At 41.7% G+C, this 26176-nt stretch overlaps 4 protein-coding genes across 7 annotated transcripts; 1 reads left to right on the forward strand and 3 right to left on the reverse strand.

The window, feature by feature from the left end:
- Positions 1 to 1973: 1973 nt before the first annotated feature.
- On the reverse strand, positions 1974 to 17697 carry LOC311102872 (protein c-Fos-like). Of its 3 annotated transcripts, XM_084144324.1 has the most exons (5): positions 17645 to 17697; positions 4612 to 4711; positions 3659 to 3886; positions 3238 to 3345; positions 1974 to 3126 (listed from the first exon to the last, which is right to left on the reverse strand). In XM_084144324.1, exons 1-5 carry the CDS (start codon positions 17662 to 17664, stop codon positions 2458 to 2460), a joined length of 1125 nt encoding a protein of 374 aa, XP_084000450.1. In that variant the 5' UTR covers positions 17665 to 17697; the 3' UTR covers positions 1974 to 2457. The 3 variants fall into 3 exon arrangements, with proteins under 3 accessions (XP_084000450.1, XP_084000449.1, XP_084000451.1); XM_084144323.1 differs by lacking the exon at positions 17645 to 17697 and having other exon boundaries at positions 4612 to 5125; XM_084144325.1 differs by lacking the exon at positions 17645 to 17697 and having other exon boundaries at positions 3659 to 3837; positions 4612 to 4688.
- On the forward strand, positions 7127 to 18096 carry LOC311102873 (transmembrane emp24 domain-containing protein 10-like). The gene is made up of 5 exons (XM_084144326.1): positions 7127 to 7607; positions 9249 to 9369; positions 15982 to 16055; positions 17327 to 17453; positions 17652 to 18096. The coding sequence occupies exons 1-5, from the start codon at positions 7431 to 7433 to the stop codon at positions 17771 to 17773; spliced, it is 621 nt and encodes a 206-aa protein (XP_084000452.1). The 5' UTR covers positions 7127 to 7430; the 3' UTR covers positions 17774 to 18096.
- A 91-nt stretch (positions 18097 to 18187) lies between these two features.
- mlh3 (mutL homolog 3 (E. coli)) lies at positions 18188 to 24112 on the reverse strand. The gene is made up of 12 exons (XM_084144322.1): positions 21140 to 24112; positions 20854 to 20949; positions 20663 to 20742; positions 20345 to 20449; positions 20145 to 20229; positions 19996 to 20064; positions 19713 to 19821; positions 19338 to 19497; positions 19200 to 19223; positions 18949 to 19027; positions 18685 to 18833; positions 18188 to 18308 (listed from the first exon to the last, which is right to left on the reverse strand). The coding sequence occupies exons 1-12, from the start codon at positions 23826 to 23828 to the stop codon at positions 18237 to 18239; spliced, it is 3717 nt and encodes a 1238-aa protein (XP_084000448.1). The 5' UTR covers positions 23829 to 24112; the 3' UTR covers positions 18188 to 18236.
- Positions 24113 to 24316: 204 nt separating this feature from the next.
- acyp1 (acylphosphatase 1, erythrocyte (common) type) lies at positions 24317 to 25764 on the reverse strand. 2 transcript variants are annotated; one of them, XM_084144288.1, is made up of 3 exons: positions 25688 to 25764; positions 25122 to 25211; positions 24317 to 24749 (listed from the first exon to the last, which is right to left on the reverse strand). In XM_084144288.1, exons 2-3 carry the CDS (start codon positions 25200 to 25202, stop codon positions 24531 to 24533), a joined length of 300 nt encoding a protein of 99 aa, XP_084000414.1. In that variant the 5' UTR covers positions 25203 to 25211; positions 25688 to 25764; the 3' UTR covers positions 24317 to 24530. The 2 variants fall into 2 exon arrangements, with proteins under 2 accessions (XP_084000414.1, XP_084000415.1); XM_084144289.1 differs by having other exon boundaries at positions 25122 to 25207; positions 25688 to 25751.
- Between the last annotated feature and the right edge of the window lie 412 nt (positions 25765 to 26176).

Consider the following 26176-nt stretch of genomic DNA (forward strand, 5'->3'; position numbering starts at 1 on the left):
GAATTGAGAGAGAGAGAGAGAGCGAGCGAGAGAGAGAGAGAGAAAAAGAGAGAGACTTTCTACAACTTCTTCTACAACAATTAACAAGAGGAACTACAAACAAGAGGATCATCCAGATCAAATTCAATGCCGGTTGTTTCTAGATATTCAGGTGACCATAGAATGTATTTAATTATGAAATCCATGAATTGTGAAACTCAATGGAGCAACACTAGCTGGTACAGTGGCTTGCGAAAGTATTCACCCCCCTTGGCATTTTTCCTATTTTGTTGCCTTACAACCTGGAATTAAAATGGATTTTTGGGGGGTTTGTATCATTTGATTTACAGAACATGCCTACCACTTTGAAGATGCAAAATATTTTTTCTTGTGAAACAAACAATAAATATGACTAAGAAACACAAAAATTGAGTGTGCATAACTATTCACCCCCCCCCCCCATTACAGCTGCAAGTCTCTTGTGGTATGTCTCTATAAGCTTGGCACATCTAGTCACTGGGATTTTTACCCATTCTTCAAGGCAAAACTGCTCCAGCTCCTTCAAGTTGGATGGATTCCGCTGGTGTATAGCAATCTTTAAGTCATACCACATATTCTCAATTGGATTGAGGTCTGGGCTTTGACTAAGCCATTCCAAGACATTTAAATGTTTCCCCTTAAACCACTCGAGTGTTGCTTTAGCAGTATGCTTAGGGTCATTGTCCTGCTGGAAGGTGAACCTCCGTCCCAGTCTCAAATCTCTGGAAGACTGAAACAGGTTTCCCTCAAGAATTTCCCTGTATTTAGCGCCATCCATCATTCCTTCAATTCTGACCAGTTTCCCAGTCCCTGCCGATGAAAAACATCCCCACAGCATGATGCTGCCACCACCATACTTCACTGTGGGAATGGTGTTCTCGGGGTGATGAGAGGTGTTGGGTTTGCGCCAGACATAGCATTTCCTTGTTGGCCAAAAAGCTAAATTTTAGTCTCATCTGACAAGAGTACCTTCTTCCATATGTTTGGGGAGTTTCCCACATGCCTTTTGGCGAACACCAAACGTGTTTGCTTATTTTTTTCTTTAAGCAATGGCTTTTTTCTGGCCACTCTTCCGTAAAGCCCAGCTCTGTGGAATGTACGGCTTAAAGTGGTCCTATTGACAGATACTTCAATCTCCGCTGTGGAGCTTTGCAGCTCCTTCAGGGTTATCTTTGGTCTCTTTGTTGCCTCTCTGATTAATGCCCTCCTTGCCTGGTCCATTAGTTTTGGTGGGCGGCCCTCTCTTGGCAGGTTTGTTGTGGTGCCATATTCTTTACATTTTTTAATCATGGATTTAATGGTGCTCCGTGGGATGTTCAAAGTTTCTGATATTTTTTTATAACCCAACCCTGATCTGTACTTCTCCACAACTTTGTCCCTGACCTGTTTGGAGAGCTCCTTGGTCTTCATGGTGCCGCTTGCTTGGTGGTGCTTCTTGCTTAGTGGTGTTGCAGACTCTGGGGCCTTTCAGAACAGATGTATATATACTGAGATCACGTGACACTTAGATTGTACACAGGTGGACTTTATTTAACTAACTATGAGACTTCTGAAGGTAATTGGTTGCACCAGATCTTATTTAGGGACTTCATAGCAAAGGGGGTGAATACATATGCACGCACCACTTTTCCGTTATTTATTTTTTAGAATTTTTTGAAAGAAGTTGTTTTTTTCATTTCACTTCACCAATTTGGACTATTTTGTGTATGTCCATTACATGAAATCCAAATAAAAATCCATTTAAATTACAGGTTGTAATGCAACAAAATAGGAAAAACGCCAAGGGAGATGAATACTTTTGCAAGGCACTGTATATGTGATGAAATATTTAGCAATCAAAAAAGCACCCAACATCACTTTGAATGAATATTTAATGTGAATATTTATCAATAAGCAATCAATGCTCATTAACTTTTTTTATTTGACAAACAAGTCAAAATCTGAGGTAAAAAAATACATTCTCATAAATTACATCTTGATAGATATAGCACTGGATGTTTTCATGGAAAACTCTAAACATTGTAACAATGAGGTCAAATCACAGTGGATGACATTGAGGTATGTATGTAAGTACTGAACATGATGTTTACTTTAACACAATATTCATAGCTATTGATATACTATTCCCATTGAAGCACAAAACCATACAGTCAATTCCACAATACAGCTTACCAGATCAAACATATATGAACATTATTTGGAATTCCTCTGCATGCGTTAAAACCAGAACATACTTCATTCCCATCTGTAAAATGTATAGCCATGCTCTTAGCTACATCAATTGTATCTGGAAGAAGTTTATACTTGCTTAGTCAAATAACACAATTCATTGATGTAATCCTCAAACTGAAGTGCTGACACCACAGCAAGTCTCTGATATCTTATTACAGTTGGGGATACCAACTGCAGTGATCCACCAATCAACTCCCTCTGCTTACATTATAAGGCCAACAGGGTTGGAGAGTTGAGGATATCAACAGATTCAGCCTTGCCCACTGCACTTTTGCGACCGTCAAACCCCTCTCCAAGGGAGTCGAGCTCGGGACAGGAGAATGTGAAAATGGACAGGTAGCTACTACAGGTGGGGGTCGAGGTCACAACCGGAGTGCTCAGAGGCTCTAGGTCATTAGACACAGATTTGTACAGGGTTTCCCAGTCCGTAACCCCAAGGGAGCCGCTAAGGTCAATGTCTGGTACAGAGCGGGCAGTCTCTGTAGGGACTTTCTCCTCCATGCTGGGCAGCAGATTGTCCAGGAGCCCCTCCTTCATATCCAATGAGGGCTCAAGGTCGCAGATGTTCACTTCAGCACTTGCACAGAGTAGGATGTTGGAGTTCCCAGAGATGGCTGTGGACGGGTCATTGGGGATGTCCATGTCCTGAAGCGAGGGGGCTTCCTGAGCACTGTCCTCAGGGAGATTACTCCCCTCTGGGCTGGAGGGTAGCTCGGGAGACCCACTGGGCTCCAAGAAGATGGAGTCCAGTTCTTCTGCAATTTGGCACACAGGTTTATGAGTAGTGAGGACAAATTCCAGCCTCTCTTTCTCTTTGAGGAGGTTGGCTATCTCTGTCTGCAGAGCTGCTTTGTCCTCCTCCAGCTGATCAGTTTCCTTTGAAAATAAACAAAATGCGGAACACAGGAAATGTAAACAATCATAACAATAGATAAACGTTTAAAATGATGGTACTGTGATTAGCATGATGTCCAAGGGTTAACTTACAGCTTGCAGTGTATCAGTGAGTTCCCTCCGTCTGTTGCGACACTTGGCTGCAGCCATTTTATTCCTCTCTCTCCTCACCCTCTTCTTCTCTTCTTCCTCTGGAGAGAGCTGTGAGATTCAGAGAAAAACCTTGAATAATTTGTCCATTTCATCTCCTAATCTCAGACTTCCGTTGCCAATTCCCCCTCTGGAGAGTAGCAAAAGCATCTTTCTCTGCAATGCGTCTAAAAATAGACCATTGTTGCAGACTCACTGTGACCTGAATATAAATGGACTGCCTGAGCTCGGCACACAGCCAAATACACTGCTCTTGGAGAGCATGCAATGCTGCTGCTGCACTGTTGGAAATTAAGATTGATTTAGATGTTCACACAAGTGAATATGTTTTATTTTATTTGCAATCTGAAAAGCGCCAACCAACCTGCTCGATTTTCCCCTTTCTGCCATTGTTTTTCCCCCTGCTCCCGCCCGCTTTGGGTGTTGCCTGGTGAGAGCTCTGCACTTCATTGGCTTGCTTGCTACCCAGAGATGGGGAGACAGATGTTATAATAGTCGGCTGGACCATCCACTGCAAATCCGGGGTAGTGGAAATTGCAGTCACTGTTGGAACAAATGAAGTGGCTGGTATATCCATGTCTGGGCAGAGCTCCTGCAAAGTTATATATTATCACAGTTATTAATTATTTACAACTAATGATTTTGATCACAATTTACTTAATTATTTTACTGCACAACTAGTCATTCTAAACACATGTTATTCTAATGACATAGACATAAGGTAATTACCACATTTGTATTGGGGATGTCTGTGACTTTATGCTGTATTGTTATGGCATGTATGAACTATATATGGGTTTTCTTAAAATATATCTAGCCATCTAAAAATAGTCTCCCCCGAACCAATATTTGACTTTATCATTCTTACTGACGTCAACACTGACGCAGAGATGCTGTGAAGTCTCCGGAATGGATTTATTTATCTAAATGAACGGCTGCATGGACATGCTACATATTTGGTCTGAGGACGTGAAAATTATCATACACACAATTTTAATCCTCTCCCACTGTGGCGTGTTATTGCATTTTCAATATTTCACTCTTGGATTCTGGAATAGGAAATAGGTGTTCATCATATAAATATGAATAATATGGTAAAATCTTTTATCCCACTTACCCACCCATTTGCTGACAATCTCGACAAATAAATTAATTATTTCCTATTATTGATTTCACACACATTTATGTTAATATAGTATTGATTAACAATGATAAATGATGAAAGTCAACCATATTTTAATTAATAGTCGTTGACATCGTTGCGTGTGAATATTATTATCATTGCATCACAGACATCACTACTTGATTCATTCATACCTGTGCACTGCTCTCTGACGGCGAAGCTGAGGACCTGGAGAAAGAGTCATCTTGTGTCTTCTGATAGTACGTCAGGGTGTCCCCGACAGGAGATTCTGTGCTGCAGCGAGACATTGAATCGAAGTCAGGGTTAAGAAACATGTCTTAAAATATCCTCAGCTAATAGAATAACCAGCCTGCTCGTCAAAGATAGTTTTTCTTCAGTTGCTTCTATTCCAGGTTTGTACCTGGTAACTGATAGACTCGCGTGCGAGCCCCTCCTTTTATAGTCTGCCAGACTTTTATGAATGAACGGAGGCTGTACCATCTCTATAGAGGGGAGCCACTGGACAATGAAACACACATTTAGCATATTTTTTAACATCTGCCAAATGCTCAATGTCATATGACTGAGTTGCTCAAATTTGTAATTTCCCCCCAGTTAAATACAATGTAATATTTTAAAATGCATTAATACAACAAATACCAGAGAGAAGTGTGTAGCATGTAGCATGCCCATTCATAAATTCAGGCACACAGACTCTATTGATTTCGTGCAAATAACAGCACATTTTAATGGCTATATAATGCAGTTGTCTCTATCTGAATGAATTGGTTTACACCTCAATATATGAAATTGGACATACACAGTCGTGGTCAAAAGTTTTGAGAATGACACAAATATTAATTTTCACAAAGTCTGCTGTCTCAGTTTTTATGATGGCAATTTGCATATACTCCAGAATGTTATGAAGAGTGATCAGATGAATTGCAATTAATTGCAAAGTCCCTCTTTGCCATGAAAATGAACTTAATCCCCAAAAAACCTTTCTACTGCATTTCAGCCCTGCCACAAATGGACCAGCTGACATCATGTCAGTGATTCTCTCGTTAACACAGGTGAGAGTGTTGACGAGGACAAGGCTGGAGATCACTCTGTCATGCTGATTGAGTTAGAATAACAGACTGGAAGCTTTAAAAGGAGGGTGGTGCTTGAAATCATTGTTCTTCCTCTGTTAACCATGGTTACCTGCAAGGAAACACGTGCCATCATCATTGCTTTGCACAAAAAGGGCTTCACAGGCAAGGATATTGCTGCTAGTAAGATTGCACCTAAATCAACCATTTATCAGATCATCAAGAACTCCAAGGAGAGAGGTTAAATTGTTGTGAAGAAGGCTTCAGGGCGCCCAAGAAAGTCCAGCAAGCGCCAGGACCGTCTCCTAAAGTTGATTCAACTGCGGGATCGGGGCACCACCAGTGCAGAGCTTGCTCAGGAATGGCAGCAGGCAGGTGTGAGTGCATCTGCACGCACAGTGAGGCGAAGACTTTTGGAGGATGACCTGGTGTCAAGAAGGGCAGCGAGGAAGCCACTTCTCTCCAGGAAAAACATCAGGGACAGACTGATATTCAGCAAAAGGTACAGGGATTGGACTGCTGAGGACTGGGGTAAAGTCATTTTCTCTGATGAATCCCCTTTCCAATTGTTTGGGGCATCCGGAAAAAAGCTTGTCCGGAGAAGACAAGGTGAGCGCTACCATCAGTCCTGTGTCATGCCAACAGTAAAGCATCCTGAGACCATTCATGTGTGGGGTTGCTTCTCAGCCAAGGGAGTGGGCTCACTCACAATTTTGCCTAAGAACACAGCCATGAATAAAGAATGGTACCAACACATCCTCCGAGAGCAACTTCTCCCAACCATCCAATAACAGTTTGGTCACGAACAATGCCTTTTCCAGCATGACGGAGCACCTTGCCATAAGGCAAAAGTGATAACTAAGTGGCTTGGGGAACAAAACATCGACATTTTGGGTCCATGGCCAGGAAACTCCCTAGACCTTGATCCCATTGAGAACTTGTGGTCAATCCTCAAGAGGCGGGTGGACAAACAAAAACCCACAAATTCTGACAAACTCCAAGCATTGATTATGCAAGAATGGGCTGCCATCAGTCAGGATGTGGCCCAGAAGTTAATTGACAGCATGCCAGGGCGGATTGCAGAGGTCTTGAAAAAGAAGGGTCAACACTGCAAATATTGACTCTTTGCATAAACTTAATGTAATTGTCAATAAAAGCCTTTGACACTTATGGAATGCTTGTAATTATACTTCAGTATACCATAGTAACATCTGAGAAAAATATATAAAAACACTGAAGCAGCAAACTTTGTGAAGACCAATACTTGTGTCGTTCTCAAAACTTTTGACCACGACTGTACACAATAGGCTTACTGCTTAGAATTATTTTAAATGTTCTATACGTTTTATTAGGCAATAGGATAATTATAGGCTACTAACCCCGAAGTGATATACACAGTAATCTGGTTGTGTTAGTTATAAAGCTATTTTTTTATTATTTTAATTACATAATAGAATGGCAGTATAATATTAGCCTACGCCATTAATATAAAGACAGTTATTATACGTACACCAGAGTTATCACGTTTTTTTCATCAAACGATCCTAGAATGATGACGTGCCAATCTCGCACAGGTTGCATTCCATATAAGGACACTGATGTCCTGGAAATCCTTTTTTTTTTAAGAAAAACCTCATATCTGCTCGATCTACCAGTAACACCGAATAACATTATTTGTATTTGCATTTGCGTATTTAGTACTTATTATTATAAAACAACGATGCAATACATGTCGCTGAAAATAAAAAGGATACAAAGTAGAAACAGTATGATGATTTTTTGACAATTATTACCACGCGCACGTTGGACTTGCAAAAAAAGGACTGCGGAGCGAAGAGATCAAGTGACTTAACCCGGAACTGCGCAGCATCTAGATTTTTAGCATCGAGATTGCTTGGTGGGGACTGACAGTAGCATACAGTATGTCTAGATTATGTGTATTACTTATTTTTCCTGTTCTTTTTGATTTGACCTTTACTATTACGTTCTATCTACCGGTAAATCTTATAAAATGTTTGCGGGAAGAGATCCACAAAGACGTGCTGGTCACAGGCGAATACGAAGTTAGCGAACAACCAAATGCGAAAACCAATCTCAAGGTAACGCGTAACTTAGTTAGGTCTGAGCTAGCTAGCTAGACTGTATCAAATCATTGGAATCAAATAGCTGTTAACGTTACTATTTGACTTGGAAGCCTCGAATATGTGTATCACTTACCTACTATCAATACCAATATTTAGATTTTTCTCTGGGCAGGTTTGCATTAGTTGGCCACCTGACCAGGTAGCTAACGTTATCTAGCTAACCTATACGGTATATGGACCAACGACCTGTACAGTACAGCTGGCTAATGTAACTAGCTAGCTAAATAAAATGTCATTTTGGTTCAACGGTATACGGCAAAAGACGTGAATAGCCATCAATATCTATGCAAGTATAGTATTAATCATGTAGCTACAAGCTACACTATATATACAAAAGTATGTGGACACCGCTTCAAATTAGTAGATTTGGCTATTTCAGCCACACCCGTTGCTGACTGGTGTATAAAATCGAACACACAGCCATGCAATCTCCATAGACAAACATTGGCAGTAGAATGGCTTTACTGAAGAGCTCAGTGACTTTCAACGTGGCACCGTCATAGGATGCCGCCTTTCCAACAAGTCAGTTTGTAAAATTTCTGCCCTGCTTGAGCAGCCCCAGTCAACGGTAAGTGCTGTTATTGTAAAGTGGAAACGTCTAGGAGCAACAACGGCTCAGCCGCGAAGTGGTAGGCCACCCAAGCTCACAGAACAGGACCACCGAGTGCTGAAGGACGTAAAAATCGTCTGTCCTTGGTTGCATCACTCACTACCGAGTTCCAAACAGCACAAGAACTGTTAGTCGGGAGCTTCATGAAATGGGTTTCCATGGCTGAGCAGCCGCACACAAGTCTAATCTCACCATGCACAATGCCAAGCGTCGGCTGGAGTGGTGTAAAGCTCGCTGTCATTGGACTCTGGAGCAGTGGAAACGTGTTCTCTGGAGTGATGAATCACCATCTGGCAGTACAACTGACAAATCTAGGTTTGGCGGATGCCAGGAGAACGCCACCTTCCCAAATACATTGTGCCAACTGTAAAGTTTGGTGGATGAGGAATAATGGTCTGGGGCTGTTTTTCATGGTTTGTGCTAGGCCCCTTAGTTCCAGTGAAGGGAAATCTTAATGCTACAGCATACAATGACATTCTAGACAATTCTGTGTTTCCAACTTTGTGGCAACAGAAGGCTCTTTCCTGTTTCGGCATAACAATGCCCCCGTGTACAAAGCAAGGTCCATACAGAAATGGTTGGTCGAGATCGGTGTGGAAGAACTTGACTGGCCTGCACAGAGCCCTGACCTCAACTCCATCGACTGCGAGCCAGGCCTAATCGCCCAACATCAGTGCCCGACCTCACTAATGCTCTTGTGGCTGAATGGAAGCAAGTCCCTGCAGCAATGTTCCAACATTTAGTGGAAAGCCTTCCCATAAAAGTGGAGGCTGTTTATAGCAGCAAAAGGGGGACCAACTCCATATTAATGCCCATGATTTTGGAATGAGATGTTCGACGAGCAGGTGTCCACATACTTTTGGTCATGTAGTGTATGTTATAAAGATTAACACAAGTAGCTAGCTAGTTGATTTTGAGTAATGCACTTGTAGTGTATCTGGGTCAAAAAAAGTACCAACCATATGTTTAATTATTTTCCATTTCAGATTACAGATTCATCAGGTCACATCTTGTACTCCAAGGAGGATGCTTCAAAGGGGAAGTTTGCCTTTACAACAGAGGACTATGATATGTTTGAGGTTTGCTTCGAAAGCAAATCCCCCCTAGGTGAGTGTTTAACCATGTCACATATGTATTCTAACATAGCAATGGGCCTGGGTCGTTTAAGTGTAAAGCCAGCAGGGTTCGACCTTAAGGCTTGTCCGCCTTGTCCGGGGCAAGTAAAAAAAAGTCAGACAACCAGAATAAAAATATAAGTGCAACAATTTCAAAGATTTTACTGAGTTACAGTTCATAAGGAAATCAGTCAATTGAAATAAATTCATTAGGCCCTAATCTATGGATTTCACATTACTGCAAATACAGATACGCATCTGCTGATCGCAGATACCTTTAAAAAAACAGTATGGGCATGGATCAGAAAACCAGTCCATATCTGGTGTGACCACCATTTGCCTCATGCAGCGTGACACATCTCCTTCGCATAGAATTGATCAAGCTGTTGATTGTAGCCTGTGGCATTAGGCCTACTCGTCTTCAATGGCTGTGCGAAGTTGCTGGATATTGGCGGGAACTGGAACACGCTGTCGTACACGTCGATCCAAATCATCCCAAACATGCTCAATGGGTGACATGTCTGGTGAGTATGCAGGCCTTGGAGGAACTGGGACATTTTCAGCTTCCAGGAATTGTGTACAGATCCTTGCGACATGAGGCCATGCATTATCATGCTGAAACATGAGGTGATGGCGACGGATGAAAGGCACGACAATGGGCCTCAGGATCTCTTCACGGTATCTCTGTACATTCAAATTACCATCAATAAAATGCAATTGTTTTCGTTGTCCATAGCTTATGCCTGCCCATACGATAACCCCACCATGGGGCACTCTGTTCACAACGTTGACATCAGCAAACCGTTCGCCCACACAACGCCATACACATGGTCTGCAGTTGTGAGGCCAGTTGGATGTACTGCCAAATTCTCTAAAACGACGTTGGAGGCAGCTTATGGTGGAGAAAGTCACATTAAATTATCTGGCAACAGCTCGTGGACATTTCTGCAGTAAGCATGCCAATTGCACACTACCTCAAAACTTGAGACATCTGTGGCGTTGTGTGACGAAACTGCACATTTTAGAGTGGCCTTTTATTGTCCCCAGCATAAGGTCCACCTGTGTAATGACCGTGCTGTTTAATCGGCTTCTTGATATGCCACACCTGTCAGGTGGATGGATTATCTTGGCAAAGGAGAAATGCTCACTAACAGGGATGTAAACAAATGTGTGCACAATTTGAGAGAAATTAGCTTTGTGCGTATGGAACATTTCTGGGATATTTTATTTCAGCTCATGGAACATGGGATCAACACTTTACATATTGCGTTTTATATTTTTGTTCATTGTAGATTTCAGTTGTCCGAAGGGACAAGTAAAAAATCACAATATCAAACAATTACTCAGATCAGAATTGAATTAGGCAGCGCACAGCAGGGCAGTACATTGTTGACATTGAGTAAATTGCCTATATCCCTATTTGCTATAATCGCTTTGGCAGCGATTAGAGCCTCGAGTCTTCTTGGGTATGACGCTACAAGCTTGGCACACCTGTATGCAGATCTTCTTAAGCACTGTCAGGTTGGATGGGGATCGTCACCGCACAGCTATTTTCAGGTCTCTCCAGAGATGTTCGATCGGGTTCAGGTCCTGTCTGGGCCACTGAGACTTGTCCCGAAACCACTCCTGCGTTGTCTTGGCTGTGTGCGTAGGGTCGTTGTCCTGTTGGAAGGTGAATCTTCGCCCCAGTCTGAGGTCCTGAGCACTCTTCGTCAAGGATCTCGCTGTACTTTGCTTCGTTCATCTTTCCCTCGATCCTGACTAGTCTCCCAGTCCCTGCCACTGAAAACATCCCCACAGCATGATGCTGCTACCACCATGCTTCACCATAGGGATGGTGCCAGATTTCCTCCAGACGTGACGCTTGGCATTCAGGCCTAAGAGTTCAATCTTGGTTTCATCAGAACAGAGAATCTTGTTTCTCATGGTCTGAGAGTCCTTTAGGTGCCTTTTGGCAAACTCCAAGTGGGCTGTCATGTGCCTTTTACTGAGAAGTGACTTCTGTCTGGCCACTCTACCATAAAGGCCTGATTGGTGGAGTGCTGCAGAGATGGTTGTCCTTCTGGAAGGTTCTCCCATCTCCACAGAGGAACTCTGGAGCTCTGTCAGAGTGACCATCAGGTTCTTGGTCACCTCCCTGACCAAGGCCCTTCTCCCCTGATTGCTCAGTTTGGCCAGGCGGCCACCTCTAGGAAGAGTGTTGGTGGTTCCAAACTTCTTCCATTTAAGAATGATGGAGGCCACTGTGTTCTTGGGGACCTTCAATGCTGCAGAAATATTTTGGTACCCTTGTGCCTCGACACAATCCTGTCTCGGAGCTCTACGGACATTTCCTTCGACCTCATGGCTTGGTTTTTGCTCTGACATGCACTGTCAACTGTGGGACCTTTTTATATAGACAGGTGTGTGCCTTTCCAAATCATGTCCAATCAAATTGATTTACCACAGGTGGACTCCAATCAAGTTGTAAAAACATCAAGGATGATCAATGGAAACGGGATGCACCTGAGCTCAATTGAGTCTCATAGCAAAGGGTCTGAATACTTATGTAAGGTATTTCTGTGTTTTATTTTTAATAAATTAGCAAAAATGTATAACCTGTTTTTGATTTGACAGAGCTCCAGAGTTCCTCTGTGGAGATGGGAGAAGCTTCCAGAAGGACAACCATCTCTGCAGCACTCCACCAATCAGGCCTTTATGGTACCTCAGTAAAAGGCATATGACAGCCCGCTTGGAGTTTGCCAAAAGTCACCTAAAGACTCTCAGACCATGAGAAACAAGATTCTCTGGCCTGATGAAACCAAGATTGAACTCTTTGGCCTGAATGCCAAGCGTCACGTCTGGAGGAAACCTGGCACCATCCCTACGATGAAGCATGGTGGTGGCAGCATCATGCTGTGGGGATGTTTTTCAGCAGCAGGCACTGGGAGACTAGTCAGGATAGAGGGAAAGATGAACGGCGCAACATACAGAGATCCTTGATGAAAACCTGCTCCAGAGCGCTCAGGACCTCAGACTGGGGCTAAGGTTCCCCTTCCAACAGGACAACGACCCTAAGCACACAGCCAAGACAACGCAGGAGTGGTTTCGGGACAAGTCTCTAAATGTCCTTGAGTGGCCCAGCCAGAGCCTGGACTTGAACCCAATTGAACATCTCTGGAGAGACCTGGAAATAGCTGTGCAGCGACGCTCCCCATCCAACCTGACAGAGCTTGAGAGGATCTGCAGAGAAGAATGGGAGAAACTCCCCAAATACAGGTGTGCCAAGCTTGTAGCGTCGTACCCAAGAAGACTCAAGGCTGTAATCGCTGCCAAAGGTGCTTCAACAAAGTACTGAGTAAAGGGTCTGAATAGTTATGTAAATGTGATATCAGTTTTTTCATTTTTAATAAATGTTAACATTTTGAAAAACCTGTTTTTGCTTTGTTATTATGGGGTATTGTGTGTAGATTTAATCAATTTTAGAATAAGGCTGTAACGTAACTGTGGAAAAAGTCAAGGGGTCTGAATACTTTCCTAATGCACTGTATTTTTTGTCAGTTCTGGGCCAATAGCCAAAGTGTATTTTAATAAGGGGAAACTCCGGTGTCTTATTGTTATAGAAGCCCACATTTAATATTTTCTCTCCATTTTATATGAATATGACTTGGCCTATTAAGCCACACTTTCAGTTTAATGCATGGTAGATTTCTCTCCTGTGCGCTATTTCATGATCAAACAATGAATGAATCCAACAGACGTCTAGTCTGTTTTTGTTTTTTTAAATAAACCAAAAACATGGGAGGCCTAAGGTAATAGTGAGAGAGAGAGAAAAACAATAGCAAGATATGAGAAATTTGAGCAAACATTAGTTGAGCAAAGCATTATAAGACAGGAATGATGCATGTATGCAAGGCTGGGGAAAAAAATCCCTCCTTACCATTGCGAACCAAACATCCAAAAGCCTAATCCTACCAACTGAAATATCATAAAAGTATTAAGACAAATTAAAGTTCTGAAGAGTATTTTCCAAACTATTCCAATAAAGTGTTTCATGTCCTAAAGTTGCAGCTTTTAAAATGGAATAATTATGAAAGTCAGTCTGCTATTCTCATTCAGATTTATTTTTTATGACAAATATTTGAAATTGAGCAGACAATAGCAAGATGGAAAAATCGAATGAGTAAAAACAATTTTTTAGGCAACAGCTGAGGAAAGTTTATGAAAGAAATGAGGCGTTGTTGGCCTAGGCCTATTTCCATATTATTCTAGCAATGTGCAACCTACATACAATGCATATAGTAGCCTAGGCCAATAAGAGAGGAGGTTGAGGCAAAAAGCAAATCAGTTTATAATGATCCAGTTCTGAGGACCAGTGGCGTAGGCACAAATCCATTGATGGCAGGGCCAGCAAAAATGTCGCTGTGCCTAAATTTGGCCACTCATCATTAAATTATCATAAAAGCATAGCTTACCGTATACCTTACTGTAATCGATCACACACAAACCATCTAACGTTATTTTACATTATAGACTAAATATAGTGCATTCGGAAAGTATTCAGACCCCTTCTCTTTTTCTACATTTTGTTACGTTACAGCCTTATTCTAAAATGGATTACATGCATTTTTTCCTCATCAATCTACACACTACCCCATAATGTCAAAGCGAAAACAGGTTGACATTTTTGCAAATATATTGAAAATAAAAAACAGATACCTTATTTACATGAATGCACTGTAGTCTTGTAGGCCTGTGTAAATCCATTTAACATGCAACTCACATAGACCTACACATAAAACCATAGGCCTATAATTAAGACAGACTAGAACATAATGCCCTGATATAACAGTAATAATCACAATAGGCATCGATAGCCTATATATACTAGAACAGTGGTCACCAACCTTTTCTTAGTCGAGATCGCTTTGAGTCAAAATGCAAGCAGAGTGCAATTATCAGCTGGGCGTGGGAGATCAAGTGCGCCTACAATGTATTGTGTGATATCAATTACACATTTTCAATAGCCTATAGCAGTGGTTTCCAAACTGTGGGGTGGGGTGGGGGGCGCGAGGGTCCCATATATTTCAAAACTAGAGTCTCAAGCTAGGCTAAATGCTAACACTTGTAATAAGTCAATTGTTGTAGCCTATTACTTGCAAGGCACATCGGAGCATAAATGTAAATAACTTTTTATTTATTTTATTTCACTGGACTGATGGTAATGTGTCAGCGGCGGGAGGTAGCGCGTGCGAGTCTAATTGGAGAAGCATTTCATGATTTCTAAAAGTGTTGAATAATAACAGCGTTGTAGTGCTGATCATTGTCTCTGAATGTACTGAAACGGTCTTTAAGGCCCTCGATTAGATCAATGCGATCAGTAGGGAGGACTGGAAGCCCTTCATAGGGAAATCACTGATATCAAATAACGTGGCAAATGCTCCAACATCCTCTTCTATACATGGTCTCTTTAAAAAATTTGAACCGTGAGCTTAGTTTGGCCATTTTACTTGAGCCTTAGCTAGCTAACAGTAGGTAGCCTACACAGCGATAGCTACTGTTTACTGCACATGGTATCAGTGCGAAGTGACGTGCCAGAACCCGCCCATTATTAAAAATGGATAAGCTGAATTTAAAAGAATTAACTATTCATTTTTATAGTTTTTCCCCCCAGTAAATAATCAAGCATAATTCATTACATAGGCCTAAATACAATTGATTTTATGTACAGCACTCGATTTTATGTAAGATGTCCTTGAGTGTCCTGAAAGGCATCTGCCAAATAAAATGTATTATTAATATCAATATATGTCCCTTTAGTTTTCCCACCCCCTCCCTACTGGTTGCGTATGCATGTTTAGGCCAGTGCTTGACTTGGACTGAAATAGGTCCCGGTACTCATTTTGGGTCCCGGTACCATTTTATATTTAGGTGCAGGAACTCCTTTATTCTTTTGAGCTAATATTGTATAGGAGGTGCAGGAACTCCAGCAGTAGAATATTTGAGGTGCATATACTCAATTCCGGTGAGCTCTTGCCCAAGTAAAGTAGGCTACTGTGTTTAGGTAAAAAGACAATGTCCAGTTTGGAACAAGTGCTCAATCTGATTGCGCTATGCCCACCAATGCCTACACCCCTGCTGAGGACCGCAGAGTTGTTCTGCAGCCCATGATGATTTACAACCAATCACAAGACACACAGCCAGCTAGGTTCGTTGACTGTCACTTTCTCCATCTGCACGCTTAGGCACACACAGATAGGCCTAGGCCACTGCACGTCTTGCGTGCCACAGCGCCACCAGAGTGGAATAGGATATTCAAAAAGATTTGGCTCCACTAAGTATCTTTTGTCAATGTCATGATTTCTCTCGTCCATCCCGTAGCTTGCGAACCAAATGCGTAGCAGTCTTTTTTATTTTATTTGGATGGATGGGGGAGAGACAAGTGACTTCAGCTTTCGGACAAGGAAAAGTGGCTAAAAAAAGTTCATGTCAAGCCCTGCTTTAAGGGTTAGAGTATATACGATTAAGCCAAATGTGCAGGCTGGGCAGGATTTGGAAGCAGGGAATAGTCATTTCCTGGAATGTTTTGCCCCTGTACAATAAGTCTTTTCATTCTGGGCTCTAGGTACTGGGAGGGTCCCAGACCAGCTGGTCAATTTAGACATGAAGCATGGTGTGGAGGCAAAGAATTACGAAGAGGTAAGTACCAACTGCCCATCAGCCTTTCTCCAGGTGCATCTGGATCAGATTTGGTGTGGCTTGCCATGAGTCAACATGAAGGGGGAACATTTTTTATAATGTCAATGATGGTTAAGGTTTCGTCCTCTTTAAAATCTAAGTCCTCTAAAGTGAACTCTGGGGTAAAAAGGCCCTTGCCTTTGAATGAGGACTCAACTCTTTAGCCAGTTTACTTCACCTATTTTGTGGTCCGAGTCCTCTTTGCATTCACATTGCTATGTTTAGAAAGGAACCAATACCTTTTTCCAACATTTACTAAAATGCACTGGGTTTTTACAAAGTGCAGGACAAGCCATTCCATCAGAATGTGTTATTGGACAGCTAGATACACCTACTCACATTTTGGAAGCTAATAGTTAAAAGATAATTATAATCAGAAGATAATATTAACATGTAAGTATTATTGGTAACAGAATAAATAGCAGAACTGCAGTTGAAATAATGCTGTTATTGCATTGATTCACCAAATATGTTGTCTTCTCACATTATTCAAGCCCCACTTTTGAATAAACAATTTATGAAGCTCTTAGCCTATAGATCACGTATTGCAAACAAATAATCTGAACATCGTGTCAGTATAAAACTCCACACACATTTTGTAATGTCTGTGCATCCTTGACAATTTCTAATCAATATCCAAAAACAGCACGTTTTTTCCACGAACCTGCACATCATCGTCTCTCTTTTGTGGCACCAATGTGAGGGGTTATGGCAGGGGAAACGGTGTTGCAGTAGTCTAGTCTGTGGTCCGGGAATAATGACAAGCGAACTTGGGGAGCTTTGTGTTCACATTGCCTTAAAAAAGGGAACCGGACCCCAGAATCCAAGCGAACCGAACCAGACCACCTCTCGAGATGGTCTCAGTTCAGTTCGCTTCGTGGGCTCTTGAGGGGTCCTAGTTCCTTTTGGAGTGTTCACACTGAGATAACAAAAATTGTCTGAAAGGGACCAAGTGTGAAAACACCCTAAGACTAACTTTCTCTCAACTACATTTCTGAAAGCATTGTAGCTGCTATACATTATGAAGACTGACACATGCTGCAGAAAATCCTCACACATCTTTATCCACTCAATAATACAAGTGTTATTCACTTACATTTTCACGCCATTTCCTACAATATTAAATGTGACTAAGGACATCCAGTGGTCAATCAGGGCTTTATTCTGTATGGTGCGAGAGAATACTTTGTGACACAGTATGCTCAACTTTATAATTCTTGTGCTCTTTTCAGATTTCAAAAGTTGAGAAGCTGAAGCCCCTAGAAGTTGAACTAAGACGCCTCGAGGACTTGTCGGAGTCCATTGTGAATGACTTTGCCTACATGAAGAAGCGTGAAGAGGAAATGAGTGACACAAATGGTAAGTGCTATATGAAAGAAAGTGCAAAGCAACATAATTGGCTACTTGTGGTCCATGTTTTCACTCAACCAGAACATTTTCAGTGTCTTTCATATGTTTCTCAATCTTTTTTTCCTGGTCTTGTGAAAGGAGTAAAACCTTGGTTTAAATAAACGGACACATGTTACTGGGTTAAATAGATTTTCCCTCACATTGCAGAATCCACCAACATGCGCGTCCTGTACTTCAGTATCTTCTCTATGTGCTGTCTTATTGGGCTGGCAACGTGGCAGGTCTTCTACCTGCGGCGTTTCTTCAAGGCGAAGAAACTGATTGAGTAAAGTCATCTACGAAACGGGGACCATGTTTAGGATGTTTGGAAATGGTGTGCAATTTGTGAAACTAGCCTCATCTCAGGCACTCTTTGTTTTGATTATAAATACAACAGAACATACATACATAGGTTTGAGATTTACTCATGCAATATTGTTACTATTTTCATGTTGTAGTAAATCTACTAAAACTGTATGAAAAGAAACGCACTACATTTTTAGTGAGTGCACAAAGCCTTCGTCACACATTCAGCTATTGTTATGTGAAAATAAAATGTCCCCAGTATGTCAGGTACATGGTTGTGTTTTTGATTAAAAAGGCTTTCACTCTGTTCTCATTTTGGGTGTATTTCATATAGCTATAAAGACTATACGGCATTAAAAGAAAGACCAGCAATAACAATAAATTAGTCTCATTTAATGAGGGAAATCTCTTAAGTTAATATTTTATCATTTGACAATGTAGGCACACTTATCTATTTCCATAAAGTTCCCAGGCTTTGTACATTCTTCTCAGTTTTCTGAGGTTTGGTTTGGGTGGTTCCTGTGAAAAACAAGAATATTATTTGGCATGGGGCCAGACTCATTTGTACTTTGTTAACATATCTGTAGTGACAGCATCATTAAACTGTTCAAGTAAAATTCCACCCAAAAACTATATTTTGGTATTTGTTTCATTAGTCCATTGATTATAGTCCCGAAATGTTTTGCACGTCAGCAACCAAGTTGAAGATATATAACTTTCAAAATACAGAAATACAGCAGGTATAAATGCATCATACCATCTGTATTTTTAAAAGTTATGTCTTAAACTTGATTGCTGACATGCAAAGCATTTTGGGAATATATCAACAAATATATTTTTGGGGTGGAGTTTTCCTTTAAGCCGATCCTTAATCAGTGTCTGTCTATAGTGGTACCTCTTGGTCATTCAAGTGAAGGACGTCTACCAGCGGGGCAATGGATGGGCGGCCATGGGCACACTGGAAGGGCAGCTGGCATGAAGATAGAGAGCCTACCAGGCTGCAACACTCCTCCTTACTTAGGCTGTCATTGAATTTGATTGCACCTGTTTGGGCCACAACACCAATAATACTTCACCATGACACTAATTGTACAATAAGGAACTAATGAGCAACGTATACAAAGTACAGTATGACCACTGAATGAAAAAGGACACTCACCATGACATGCAAGGGAGGCGAGGACTTTAAGTACTGTAAGAGGCAATGTCCCTCTCACTCTGCCAGTTGAACGCAGTAACTGAGATGAAGGGAATAAAATATCAGGCCAATAGAAATGAACTCATATCCAAGCACTAATTATTTGACGATATTCATCCTATTGATTGTTCTTTCAAACAAGGCAGCATGGAAAACAATGTATTATCCTTTTAAAGATTTTGCAAGAGTACACAGACGGTATTCATGCTCACCTCAATCTGCTCTTGAAGGTACTCCTGGAGGGCAGTTGCATGAGGTGGAAATGAATAGTAATGAGGTGATAATTGACTCAATAATTAAATATTATAGGGTGCAATTATTTTGCTGAGGAGAGGTGGTATAATTCTCACCTCGACTATGGGCTTGATGATAGAATGCCTCCCCCGGCGAAGTTCATTGCTCTCCTTCTCTGTGAAACACATTGGCACCTTCCCCACCAGCACCTGGGGATTGCCTATCTGCGAGAACTGCATCTCCAGACCAAGGCCCCTCAAGAATGGCTGGCAGGACCTGTCGAAAGGAACACCCCCTAATCCATATCATCAGAGCAGAAGTTATGCCACCACCAATAATGAGCCACTATAGACCCTCGCTCCAAATTAAGCAGTTGAGACAATTCTCTCTAGTTAACAGCTGGGAAAACCAACTGCACATCAACTACATCTCTTTTGGATGGTCAACAGAGTTCCTCTGACCGCTTGTCTTAGAGGCAGCTAAGTACTGACCCGAGCAGCCTCAGCTCCTCATCTGTCACGCTGACCTCCAGTGGTGGGGCTACAGTGGATGAGCACAGCCGTCTCTCCCCCGGTGCCTCTGGGTCATCCTCGTACGAATCTGCATCATTACATAGCAGAATGGGCGGTTAAACTTTACACCAATTGCTTGTATTCCTACTTGGTAATGCTGTAATTACTACAGTAACAATACTATATTAACATGTTGTTACAGAGTATTTCAGCATTGTCTTTGTAACTGCATTGCATTCAATTGAGGGTGTGGTGGTCTTACCTGCAACTAGATTCTCAAGACGAACTCTCTCATGCGCAGCGTGTTGATCCACTAGCACTAAAAGGTTCCCTGAAATTCAAAAGGTGTGATCACTTAGAAAGAAAAATTTATGACTTAAAACTGTTTAAACTGAAAATATCTCTCTGTACCATCAGTTTCACTGCAGGCCGCAGGCTCTTGGTCTTGTGTGTTGATAAGACATGCAAGAAACTTCTTATCCACTTGATGAATAACCTACAAGGTAAGAGATACAAATATTTAGCTAGTGTTAGAAATCACTTTATGGTGGGATATAAAGCCACTGTATCAACACACTATCATATGAATCAAAGGGTAATGAGATATTTGCCTTCATTGAGTGAATCATGTCCTTGGAGAAGCGGTATGGAAAGAGGATGTTATGGATCTTCACAGCCAGTCCTTCAGCTTGCACACTTGATATGTCCACACCAACCTGGCAAGACATGGGTTGTTGAAATAAGCAATATTGCGCTTCTATATTTTGAAAAGACAACACACATTTAAGGACAAAAATGTCAGTCAAGACAGCCCACAATTTCTACATGTGAAAATAAAGTCCCTAAATAATGTAATTGTATTTAATTTCTGGACTGAGGCAGGTAGTCTATTTGTACATTCTGGAGTGAAGCGAGAGAATTTGGCTTACCATAGGAGGTCGTGCAAACACAGGGTTAGTCCACTCAGAGTACAGGGAGGACAGTGAATTCGAGTCCTGAATGTCATCTCCTATAAAAATTAAAAACGATAAGATTACAAAGAATATAAAAAATGGGTTAATATGCACTTAGTCTACTGCAGCATTCTGATCTACATTTTTGACAGAAACCTCCATTGTACCTCCATTGTCAGGCCCTGAACTAAGAACGCTCCCTGATTTGGGAAGGAAGGGCAAGACTAGATCCATCTGAAATGGGTAACACCTGTACTCAATCCCTGCAGGGGAAGGAAGGAAAGCCAGGTAGTAAACACTAACACAAGCACCTCTCATAGTCAAACATACATCCTTAAATACACTTTTCATACATAGCTTGCTACTGTCAAACTTGATCCAAACAATATAATGGTCTAAACTTTATAAGTAGGCGTTAGACAGATATGATGAATACATGACAAAAGTTCTTACCTTTTTTGGAGATGACACTGATTGCCATGTTGGTGACATCTGATGTGCAGGACACTTGTGTCTCTTCAGCAGAGGGTGCTTCATATTTACTGAGTCCTGTCACTTTGTTGATGTAAACCAGCTTCCCCACAGTGTCGTCATAGTGATGTAGCCAATCGCTTGATGCTGTTACATTGTCCTCTTCCTTTTCATCTGGCAGAGGATGTGTATTGCAGCCCGGGATGAAGTCACAATTCAGGTCAGTGTCATTGTGTTGTTCTCCATCATTGATGTCTAGAATAGCATTGTTTTCTACAGTGTCCTGGGGACATATATCCTCATTTGAAGTACTCTCTGGAGGATGTACAAATGCACTGCTTGCAACCTCTGTCCTTTGGTGTTTTAAATGAGAGAGTTTAGCAGCCAAAGATATTTCACTGCTCCTGCTCTGAGCGGAGAGAGGTCTTAGTTTGGTAAACATGGGGAGTGTTAATGGACTTTTGTGGTCTTTCATCAGATCCGGACGTGACTCTGTGACATCCCTTTCTCGATCCGCTTTAAGATAGGGCAAAACAGCCTTAGCATTCATAACCAAGTGTTCTGTCTGGGAAGGTGTGGCATCAATTGCTAAATGATTGCTATTAACATCGACAGGAAGTGGTTTGGATTCGGTAGGCTTCCCGTATATTCTTCTGAACCTGTCCAGAGATCCAGCCTCTTTATATAAAGCCAGCTTTTGACATGACATGAACTTAGAAATCTTTGAGGGGATGCCAGTGGGAAGGTCCTTACTTTCTCTGTCATAAACGTGAACATGGCCTGGGCCCTCCACCATAGGCCATTTTCGTTTTGTTGCAAGTTTCTCTCTAGATTCTAACACTAGCCCTTGTCTACTCTGGTGGGACGGACATTTCTGAGAGGGTAAACTGCTATGAATGTATGGATCCGATAGAAAGATTTTTCTGTGTCCACCTGGATTCAGTTCTGTGTCCTGTGGTTGAGGTAGTGTCTGTTTGATAGAGCCCGTCTCTGACTGGATTCCCTGAGTGAGAGAACATGGTGCTCTCACAGTGCATCTTGAGAGGAAAACATGCTCTCTTGCATTATCCTTCATCTCTGTTCCTTCCTCTATACTCATTTTCAGATTTTCACTCTTTGTCTTATAGATAAGACTATGCTGAGATGATTCAGGACAAGAAATAGCAGATTTCAGATGTTCATTGCTTTCATTCTCTTTCGTAATGTCCTTATAAGACTCTGATGAATCTGTAACTGAATCATACTGTAGACCTTCTCGGTCTGTGTCTACTGAGCTTGGTCGACATTGTGGGTTTGTGGTATTATGCTCTTGTTCAAACCCCTTAAGGACCTCCTTGTCCCCTAGTTTGCCTACTCTGTCACCCTGCTCGGATTCAACTCCATCACATGTCTGACAAACACTTTCTATCTTGTCAGCATCTTCTGTGTGCCTTCTATGAACAGCTTCAGATGCAAGTGTCCTTCCAACGTTACATTCTAGGATAACACCCTCCATGTGTGCTTGGACACCTTTGCCAATGGAGTCCTTACCTCCGTCTGTGCTAGCTGTTTGGCCACTAAACACATTCTGACAAACATAGTCCTGGATATCCTCTGGGTAGAGTTCACACACCAAGTTCTCTCTTGTCAGGAATGCTTTCACCGCCTCTTCTATGCAGAGCAGAATACTTTCCCAGTCTTTGAATTCAATCAGGGTCTTGGCGGGCTCAAGGCATATGTCATACTCAGAGTAGTGGCACATGATATTGATGACATACATTGCATGTAGCTCGGCTCCTCTTCTCTGCTTTGGGCTCCTAATAGCAGGAGGTGTACCAGGGCTGTCATTCTGCCGACTTGAACCGCCTACTTTGCGCAGGAGAAGGTTCAGCAGCTTGTGGATGCGGGTTTTGAGAAGGAGCCTGTCATTCACATAGAGGAACTGTAAGGTGTTGTTGTAATGGCCTTCTCGTCCTAAGTAACCACTTACTTGAAACTGTGCATGGGAGTGGCTGATTTCCCCAAGCTTTTGGGCCCTACCTAAACCATGGATCTGAACAAACCTGTAGTAAGTGTTTCGGGCTTTGGAGAGCTGCACCACCATGGTCCCTGTGCAGTCATTCTTCAGCGTGAAAGAGACAGAGGGCTGCATGAGTGAAATGGCCTCCACTCTCTGCCTGATCCGTTCAAACTCCAGCACGCTATCCATCCTGTTTCTCCTCACTGGCATGTTGTGGAACAAGTTACAAATAACAACAGTAGTCCCTGCAGATGGGCGGGTAGTCTCAGCCTCAAACACGTCCAAGCCGTTACCATCCTTGAAGACTTTCACATGCGTCTTCACAGACATTTTGGTCCTGGATGATATTTCCACCAGCATGGCGAGATTTGCAATGCTGGCAACAGCTTCTCCTCTGAATCCATAGAATTTGAGATTATCTAGGTCCTCTAAAGAACTGCATTTGCTTGTGAAGTATCTGTTTCCTACAGACTCCATATCCTGTATGTCCATCCCTGAGCCATTGTCTATAACCTGCACTTTGAAGGCTTCCATGTCCACCCTCACACCCACGCATGTTGCACCAGCATCAATACTGTTCAGAATAAGCTCTTCAAGACATTGCTGTAATGAACATATTGCGATTCCAGACCGAAGCTTACCTTGAACTTCTTTTGACAAACACTTAATCATATTTATAACGTTAGACCGTGGTTAATTTATAAGGGCTACAATGAGCCATTGATGTGTAACGTTAGCTAGCTAGCCTTCTCTCATTCCTGCATAGCCAGCTAGCCTGTTAACGTTAGCTAGCCAAGATTCAAAACAGTGCTTTCCAACCGAAATTTAGCTAACGTTACAGGTGCGGACTGTTGGTGGGTGTTTTAAATTGATACATACGACCAACGTGTGCAGTCTCTGTCTGGATTTTAAGTAGTTTGGAAACATCGAAGTTCTCGACTTTTACTAGACATGTTCATTCCAGCAGCAACTTATCAAGCGACTGTTTACATCGTGAAGTCTATGGTAGCTAGCTCCACACCGGTTTCTTACCCTGTTTACAGAGAAAACACTGACCCCCTACGGCGTGAAAGACCGTGTTCCTAGAGGACTGAATATTTTTGTGTGTGAAGCAAGATCAAACACGCCTTAAATCATCAAGCAAGAAAGATCAAATGAAATGGTGTTAAATATTTTATTTTAGTTGTATGGATTTTAAATATTACACGTTAACACACAATTCAGAGTTAAGGCCTAACGTACATTTAAATACGTTTAAATGATTTACAGTACATTTCTAAAGCTTTTCATTTCAGGAACTGTAACAAACAATCCTCATTTTAAATAAGAATATCTCACACATTAGTTTGGAATGTAATACTGTATAAAATAAATTCAAAGGCGAACTATTTTGAACGTTGAGTGATCCAAGCTCTTAACATTTTTCTCATTCTTGAACTCTGCTTTGATGATTTGTGACTTGGGGCTCCCAGTGGACTTGAGCCAATCCTGCATCTGTCTCACCTTGTTGCTTGGACCTTGAAGCTGCCCCTGCACAGTTCCTGCCTCTGTGTTCTGCACCCAGCCGACCAAGCCTAGCTTTTTCCCCTCTGCCTGAAAAACACCACCAACCATGGAAGAAGGAGAGGTTATCATTACTCAGGAGTATGTCCTTGAAGAGCCACAAGGTGTACATATTTTTTAATCCAGCTCAGCACTACAACCCCTGATGTGTCTCGGCCAGGACTGCTTACCCCTGCTAGCATGACTGAGTGACAAATAAATTAAATGAAGCAAACCATACAGCTGAAAACATCAATGAGTAGTTATGAAAGTATGCTTATGTCTAATCTACTGACTGACAGTCAGACTGCTAATTGACCATGTGTTACTAAGCATTGGCAGAGGTATGAAACATGACTTTCAAATGACAAATAATAATAATGGCTTATTGGTTTATGTCCTACTGTTGTATTGTATTCTTACCTGAGTGTATTTTCGAAAAAATACACCTTGAACTCTCCCAAATATTTCATAATCTACTGAAATCATCTCTTCAGTAGACATCACAGCTGTCTTAATGAAAAGCGAAGAAAAAAAAAAGATATCAATATTTTCAGGGGTTCAACACAAATGTTGAAGGGGTTCAACACAAATGCGAGTAGCTAACTAGATAGTTTGGCCAATCTAACTATGTTTGACTTTGTTATACCCCATTATTAGTCTCGGACATCCCAGACCTAGGGAACATTGCCGGTCTGCCTAGAGACAACCTATTTATTGTAGTTAGCTAGTTGCAGATGTAGCTAGGTTACTTACAGCTTCACCAAAACAAGAGACTGACTCAAACAGCATGCTTAGCCATAGCTTTGGGACACAACGTCTGTGTACACAAACTCCCTATGTTATGTCCCAAAGCTAGCTTAGCCACCACTTTCATTAGCTAGCTAACGTGCTTCCTAACCTGTGATTTTCATTTGCCCCTTATCAGTGCAATTAGAACAAGCGCATAATATTGTAATTGTTTATATAGCTAGTTTACTAAATCATACCTTAGCTCAGCTATCTCCGAAATGGTTTGACAGTTTGGTGATTTTCATTCAGCCAGCTCTTTTTCGTAACATCAGGTCATTGCTTCCGGATGACAGTACTGCACCAATCAGAAAACGTTAACAAATGACCTTGTTTCTAGGCAACTGATACCAACAAAACAGGTGCCGTGTGTGCATGTTGCTACTGCTGTCAACATTTTCCACATTTTGGAGATATTCACAAGCTAATTTTAAAGAAGATAATTAGTCATGTCTTGGAGTAGCCATTGCTAAGCAGTAGTGAAATGCTGAAAGAGAATCACAAAGAGAAATCTACCAATTCAAGAGGGAGAGCAGCTGGTGAGTCCATCCATGTAACGTTTAGCTAGCTAGATAGTTAACGTTAGCTAGCTAGGCCTAGCCTTATCTTCTCAACTAGTAAAATCAGCAGCTATCTGTCAGATAAGTGAATTCATAATCAACTATTTCTTTGGGGGTATAATTATGCAT

Source organism: Coregonus lavaretus (assembly GCF_964263955.1).
Source record: "Coregonus lavaretus genome assembly, chromosome: 27".
NCBI classification, from domain to species: domain Eukaryota; kingdom Metazoa; phylum Chordata; class Actinopteri; order Salmoniformes; family Salmonidae; genus Coregonus; species Coregonus lavaretus.

Excerpts from the sequence above, each read along its gene's own strand:
- LOC311102872 (XM_084144323.1), bottom strand. The coding sequence starts at position 4,752 with ATGTTTCTTAACCCTGACTTCGATTCAATGTCTCGCTGCAGCACAGAA. Across the intron at positions 3,887-4,611 it reads CGTCAGAGAGCAGTGCACAG|GAGCTCTGCCCAGACATGGA; the intron begins GTATGAATGAAT and ends ATAACTTTGCAG. Across the intron at positions 3,346-3,658 it reads GAAAGGGGAAAATCGAGCAG|CTCTCTCCAGAGGAAGAAGA; the intron begins GTTGGTTGGCGC and ends TGAATCTCACAG.
- LOC311102873 (XM_084144326.1), top strand. The coding sequence starts at position 7,431 with ATGTCTAGATTATGTGTATTACTTATTTTTCCTGTTCTTTTTGATTTG. Across the intron at positions 7,608-9,248 it reads ATGCGAAAACCAATCTCAAG|ATTACAGATTCATCAGGTCA; the intron begins GTAACGCGTAAC and ends TTTCCATTTCAG. Across the intron at positions 9,370-15,981 it reads CGAAAGCAAATCCCCCCTAG|GTACTGGGAGGGTCCCAGAC; the intron begins GTGAGTGTTTAA and ends TCTGGGCTCTAG.
- mlh3 (XM_084144322.1), bottom strand. The coding sequence starts at position 23,828 with ATGATTAAGTGTTTGTCAAAAGAAGTTCAAGGTAAGCTTCGGTCTGGA. Across the intron at positions 20,950-21,139 it reads CAGTGTCATCTCCAAAAAAG|GGATTGAGTACAGGTGTTAC; the intron begins GTAAGAACTTTT and ends CTTCCCCTGCAG. Across the intron at positions 20,230-20,344 it reads ACATGATTCACTCAATGAAG|GTTATTCATCAAGTGGATAA; the intron begins GCAAATATCTCA and ends CTTACCTTGTAG.
- acyp1 (XM_084144288.1), bottom strand. The coding sequence starts at position 25,202 with ATGTCTACTGAAGAGATGATTTCAGTAGATTATGAAATATTTGGGAGA. Across the intron at positions 24,750-25,121 it reads TTTTTCGAAAATACACTCAG|GCAGAGGGGAAAAAGCTAGG; the intron begins GTAAGAATACAA and ends GGTGTTTTTCAG.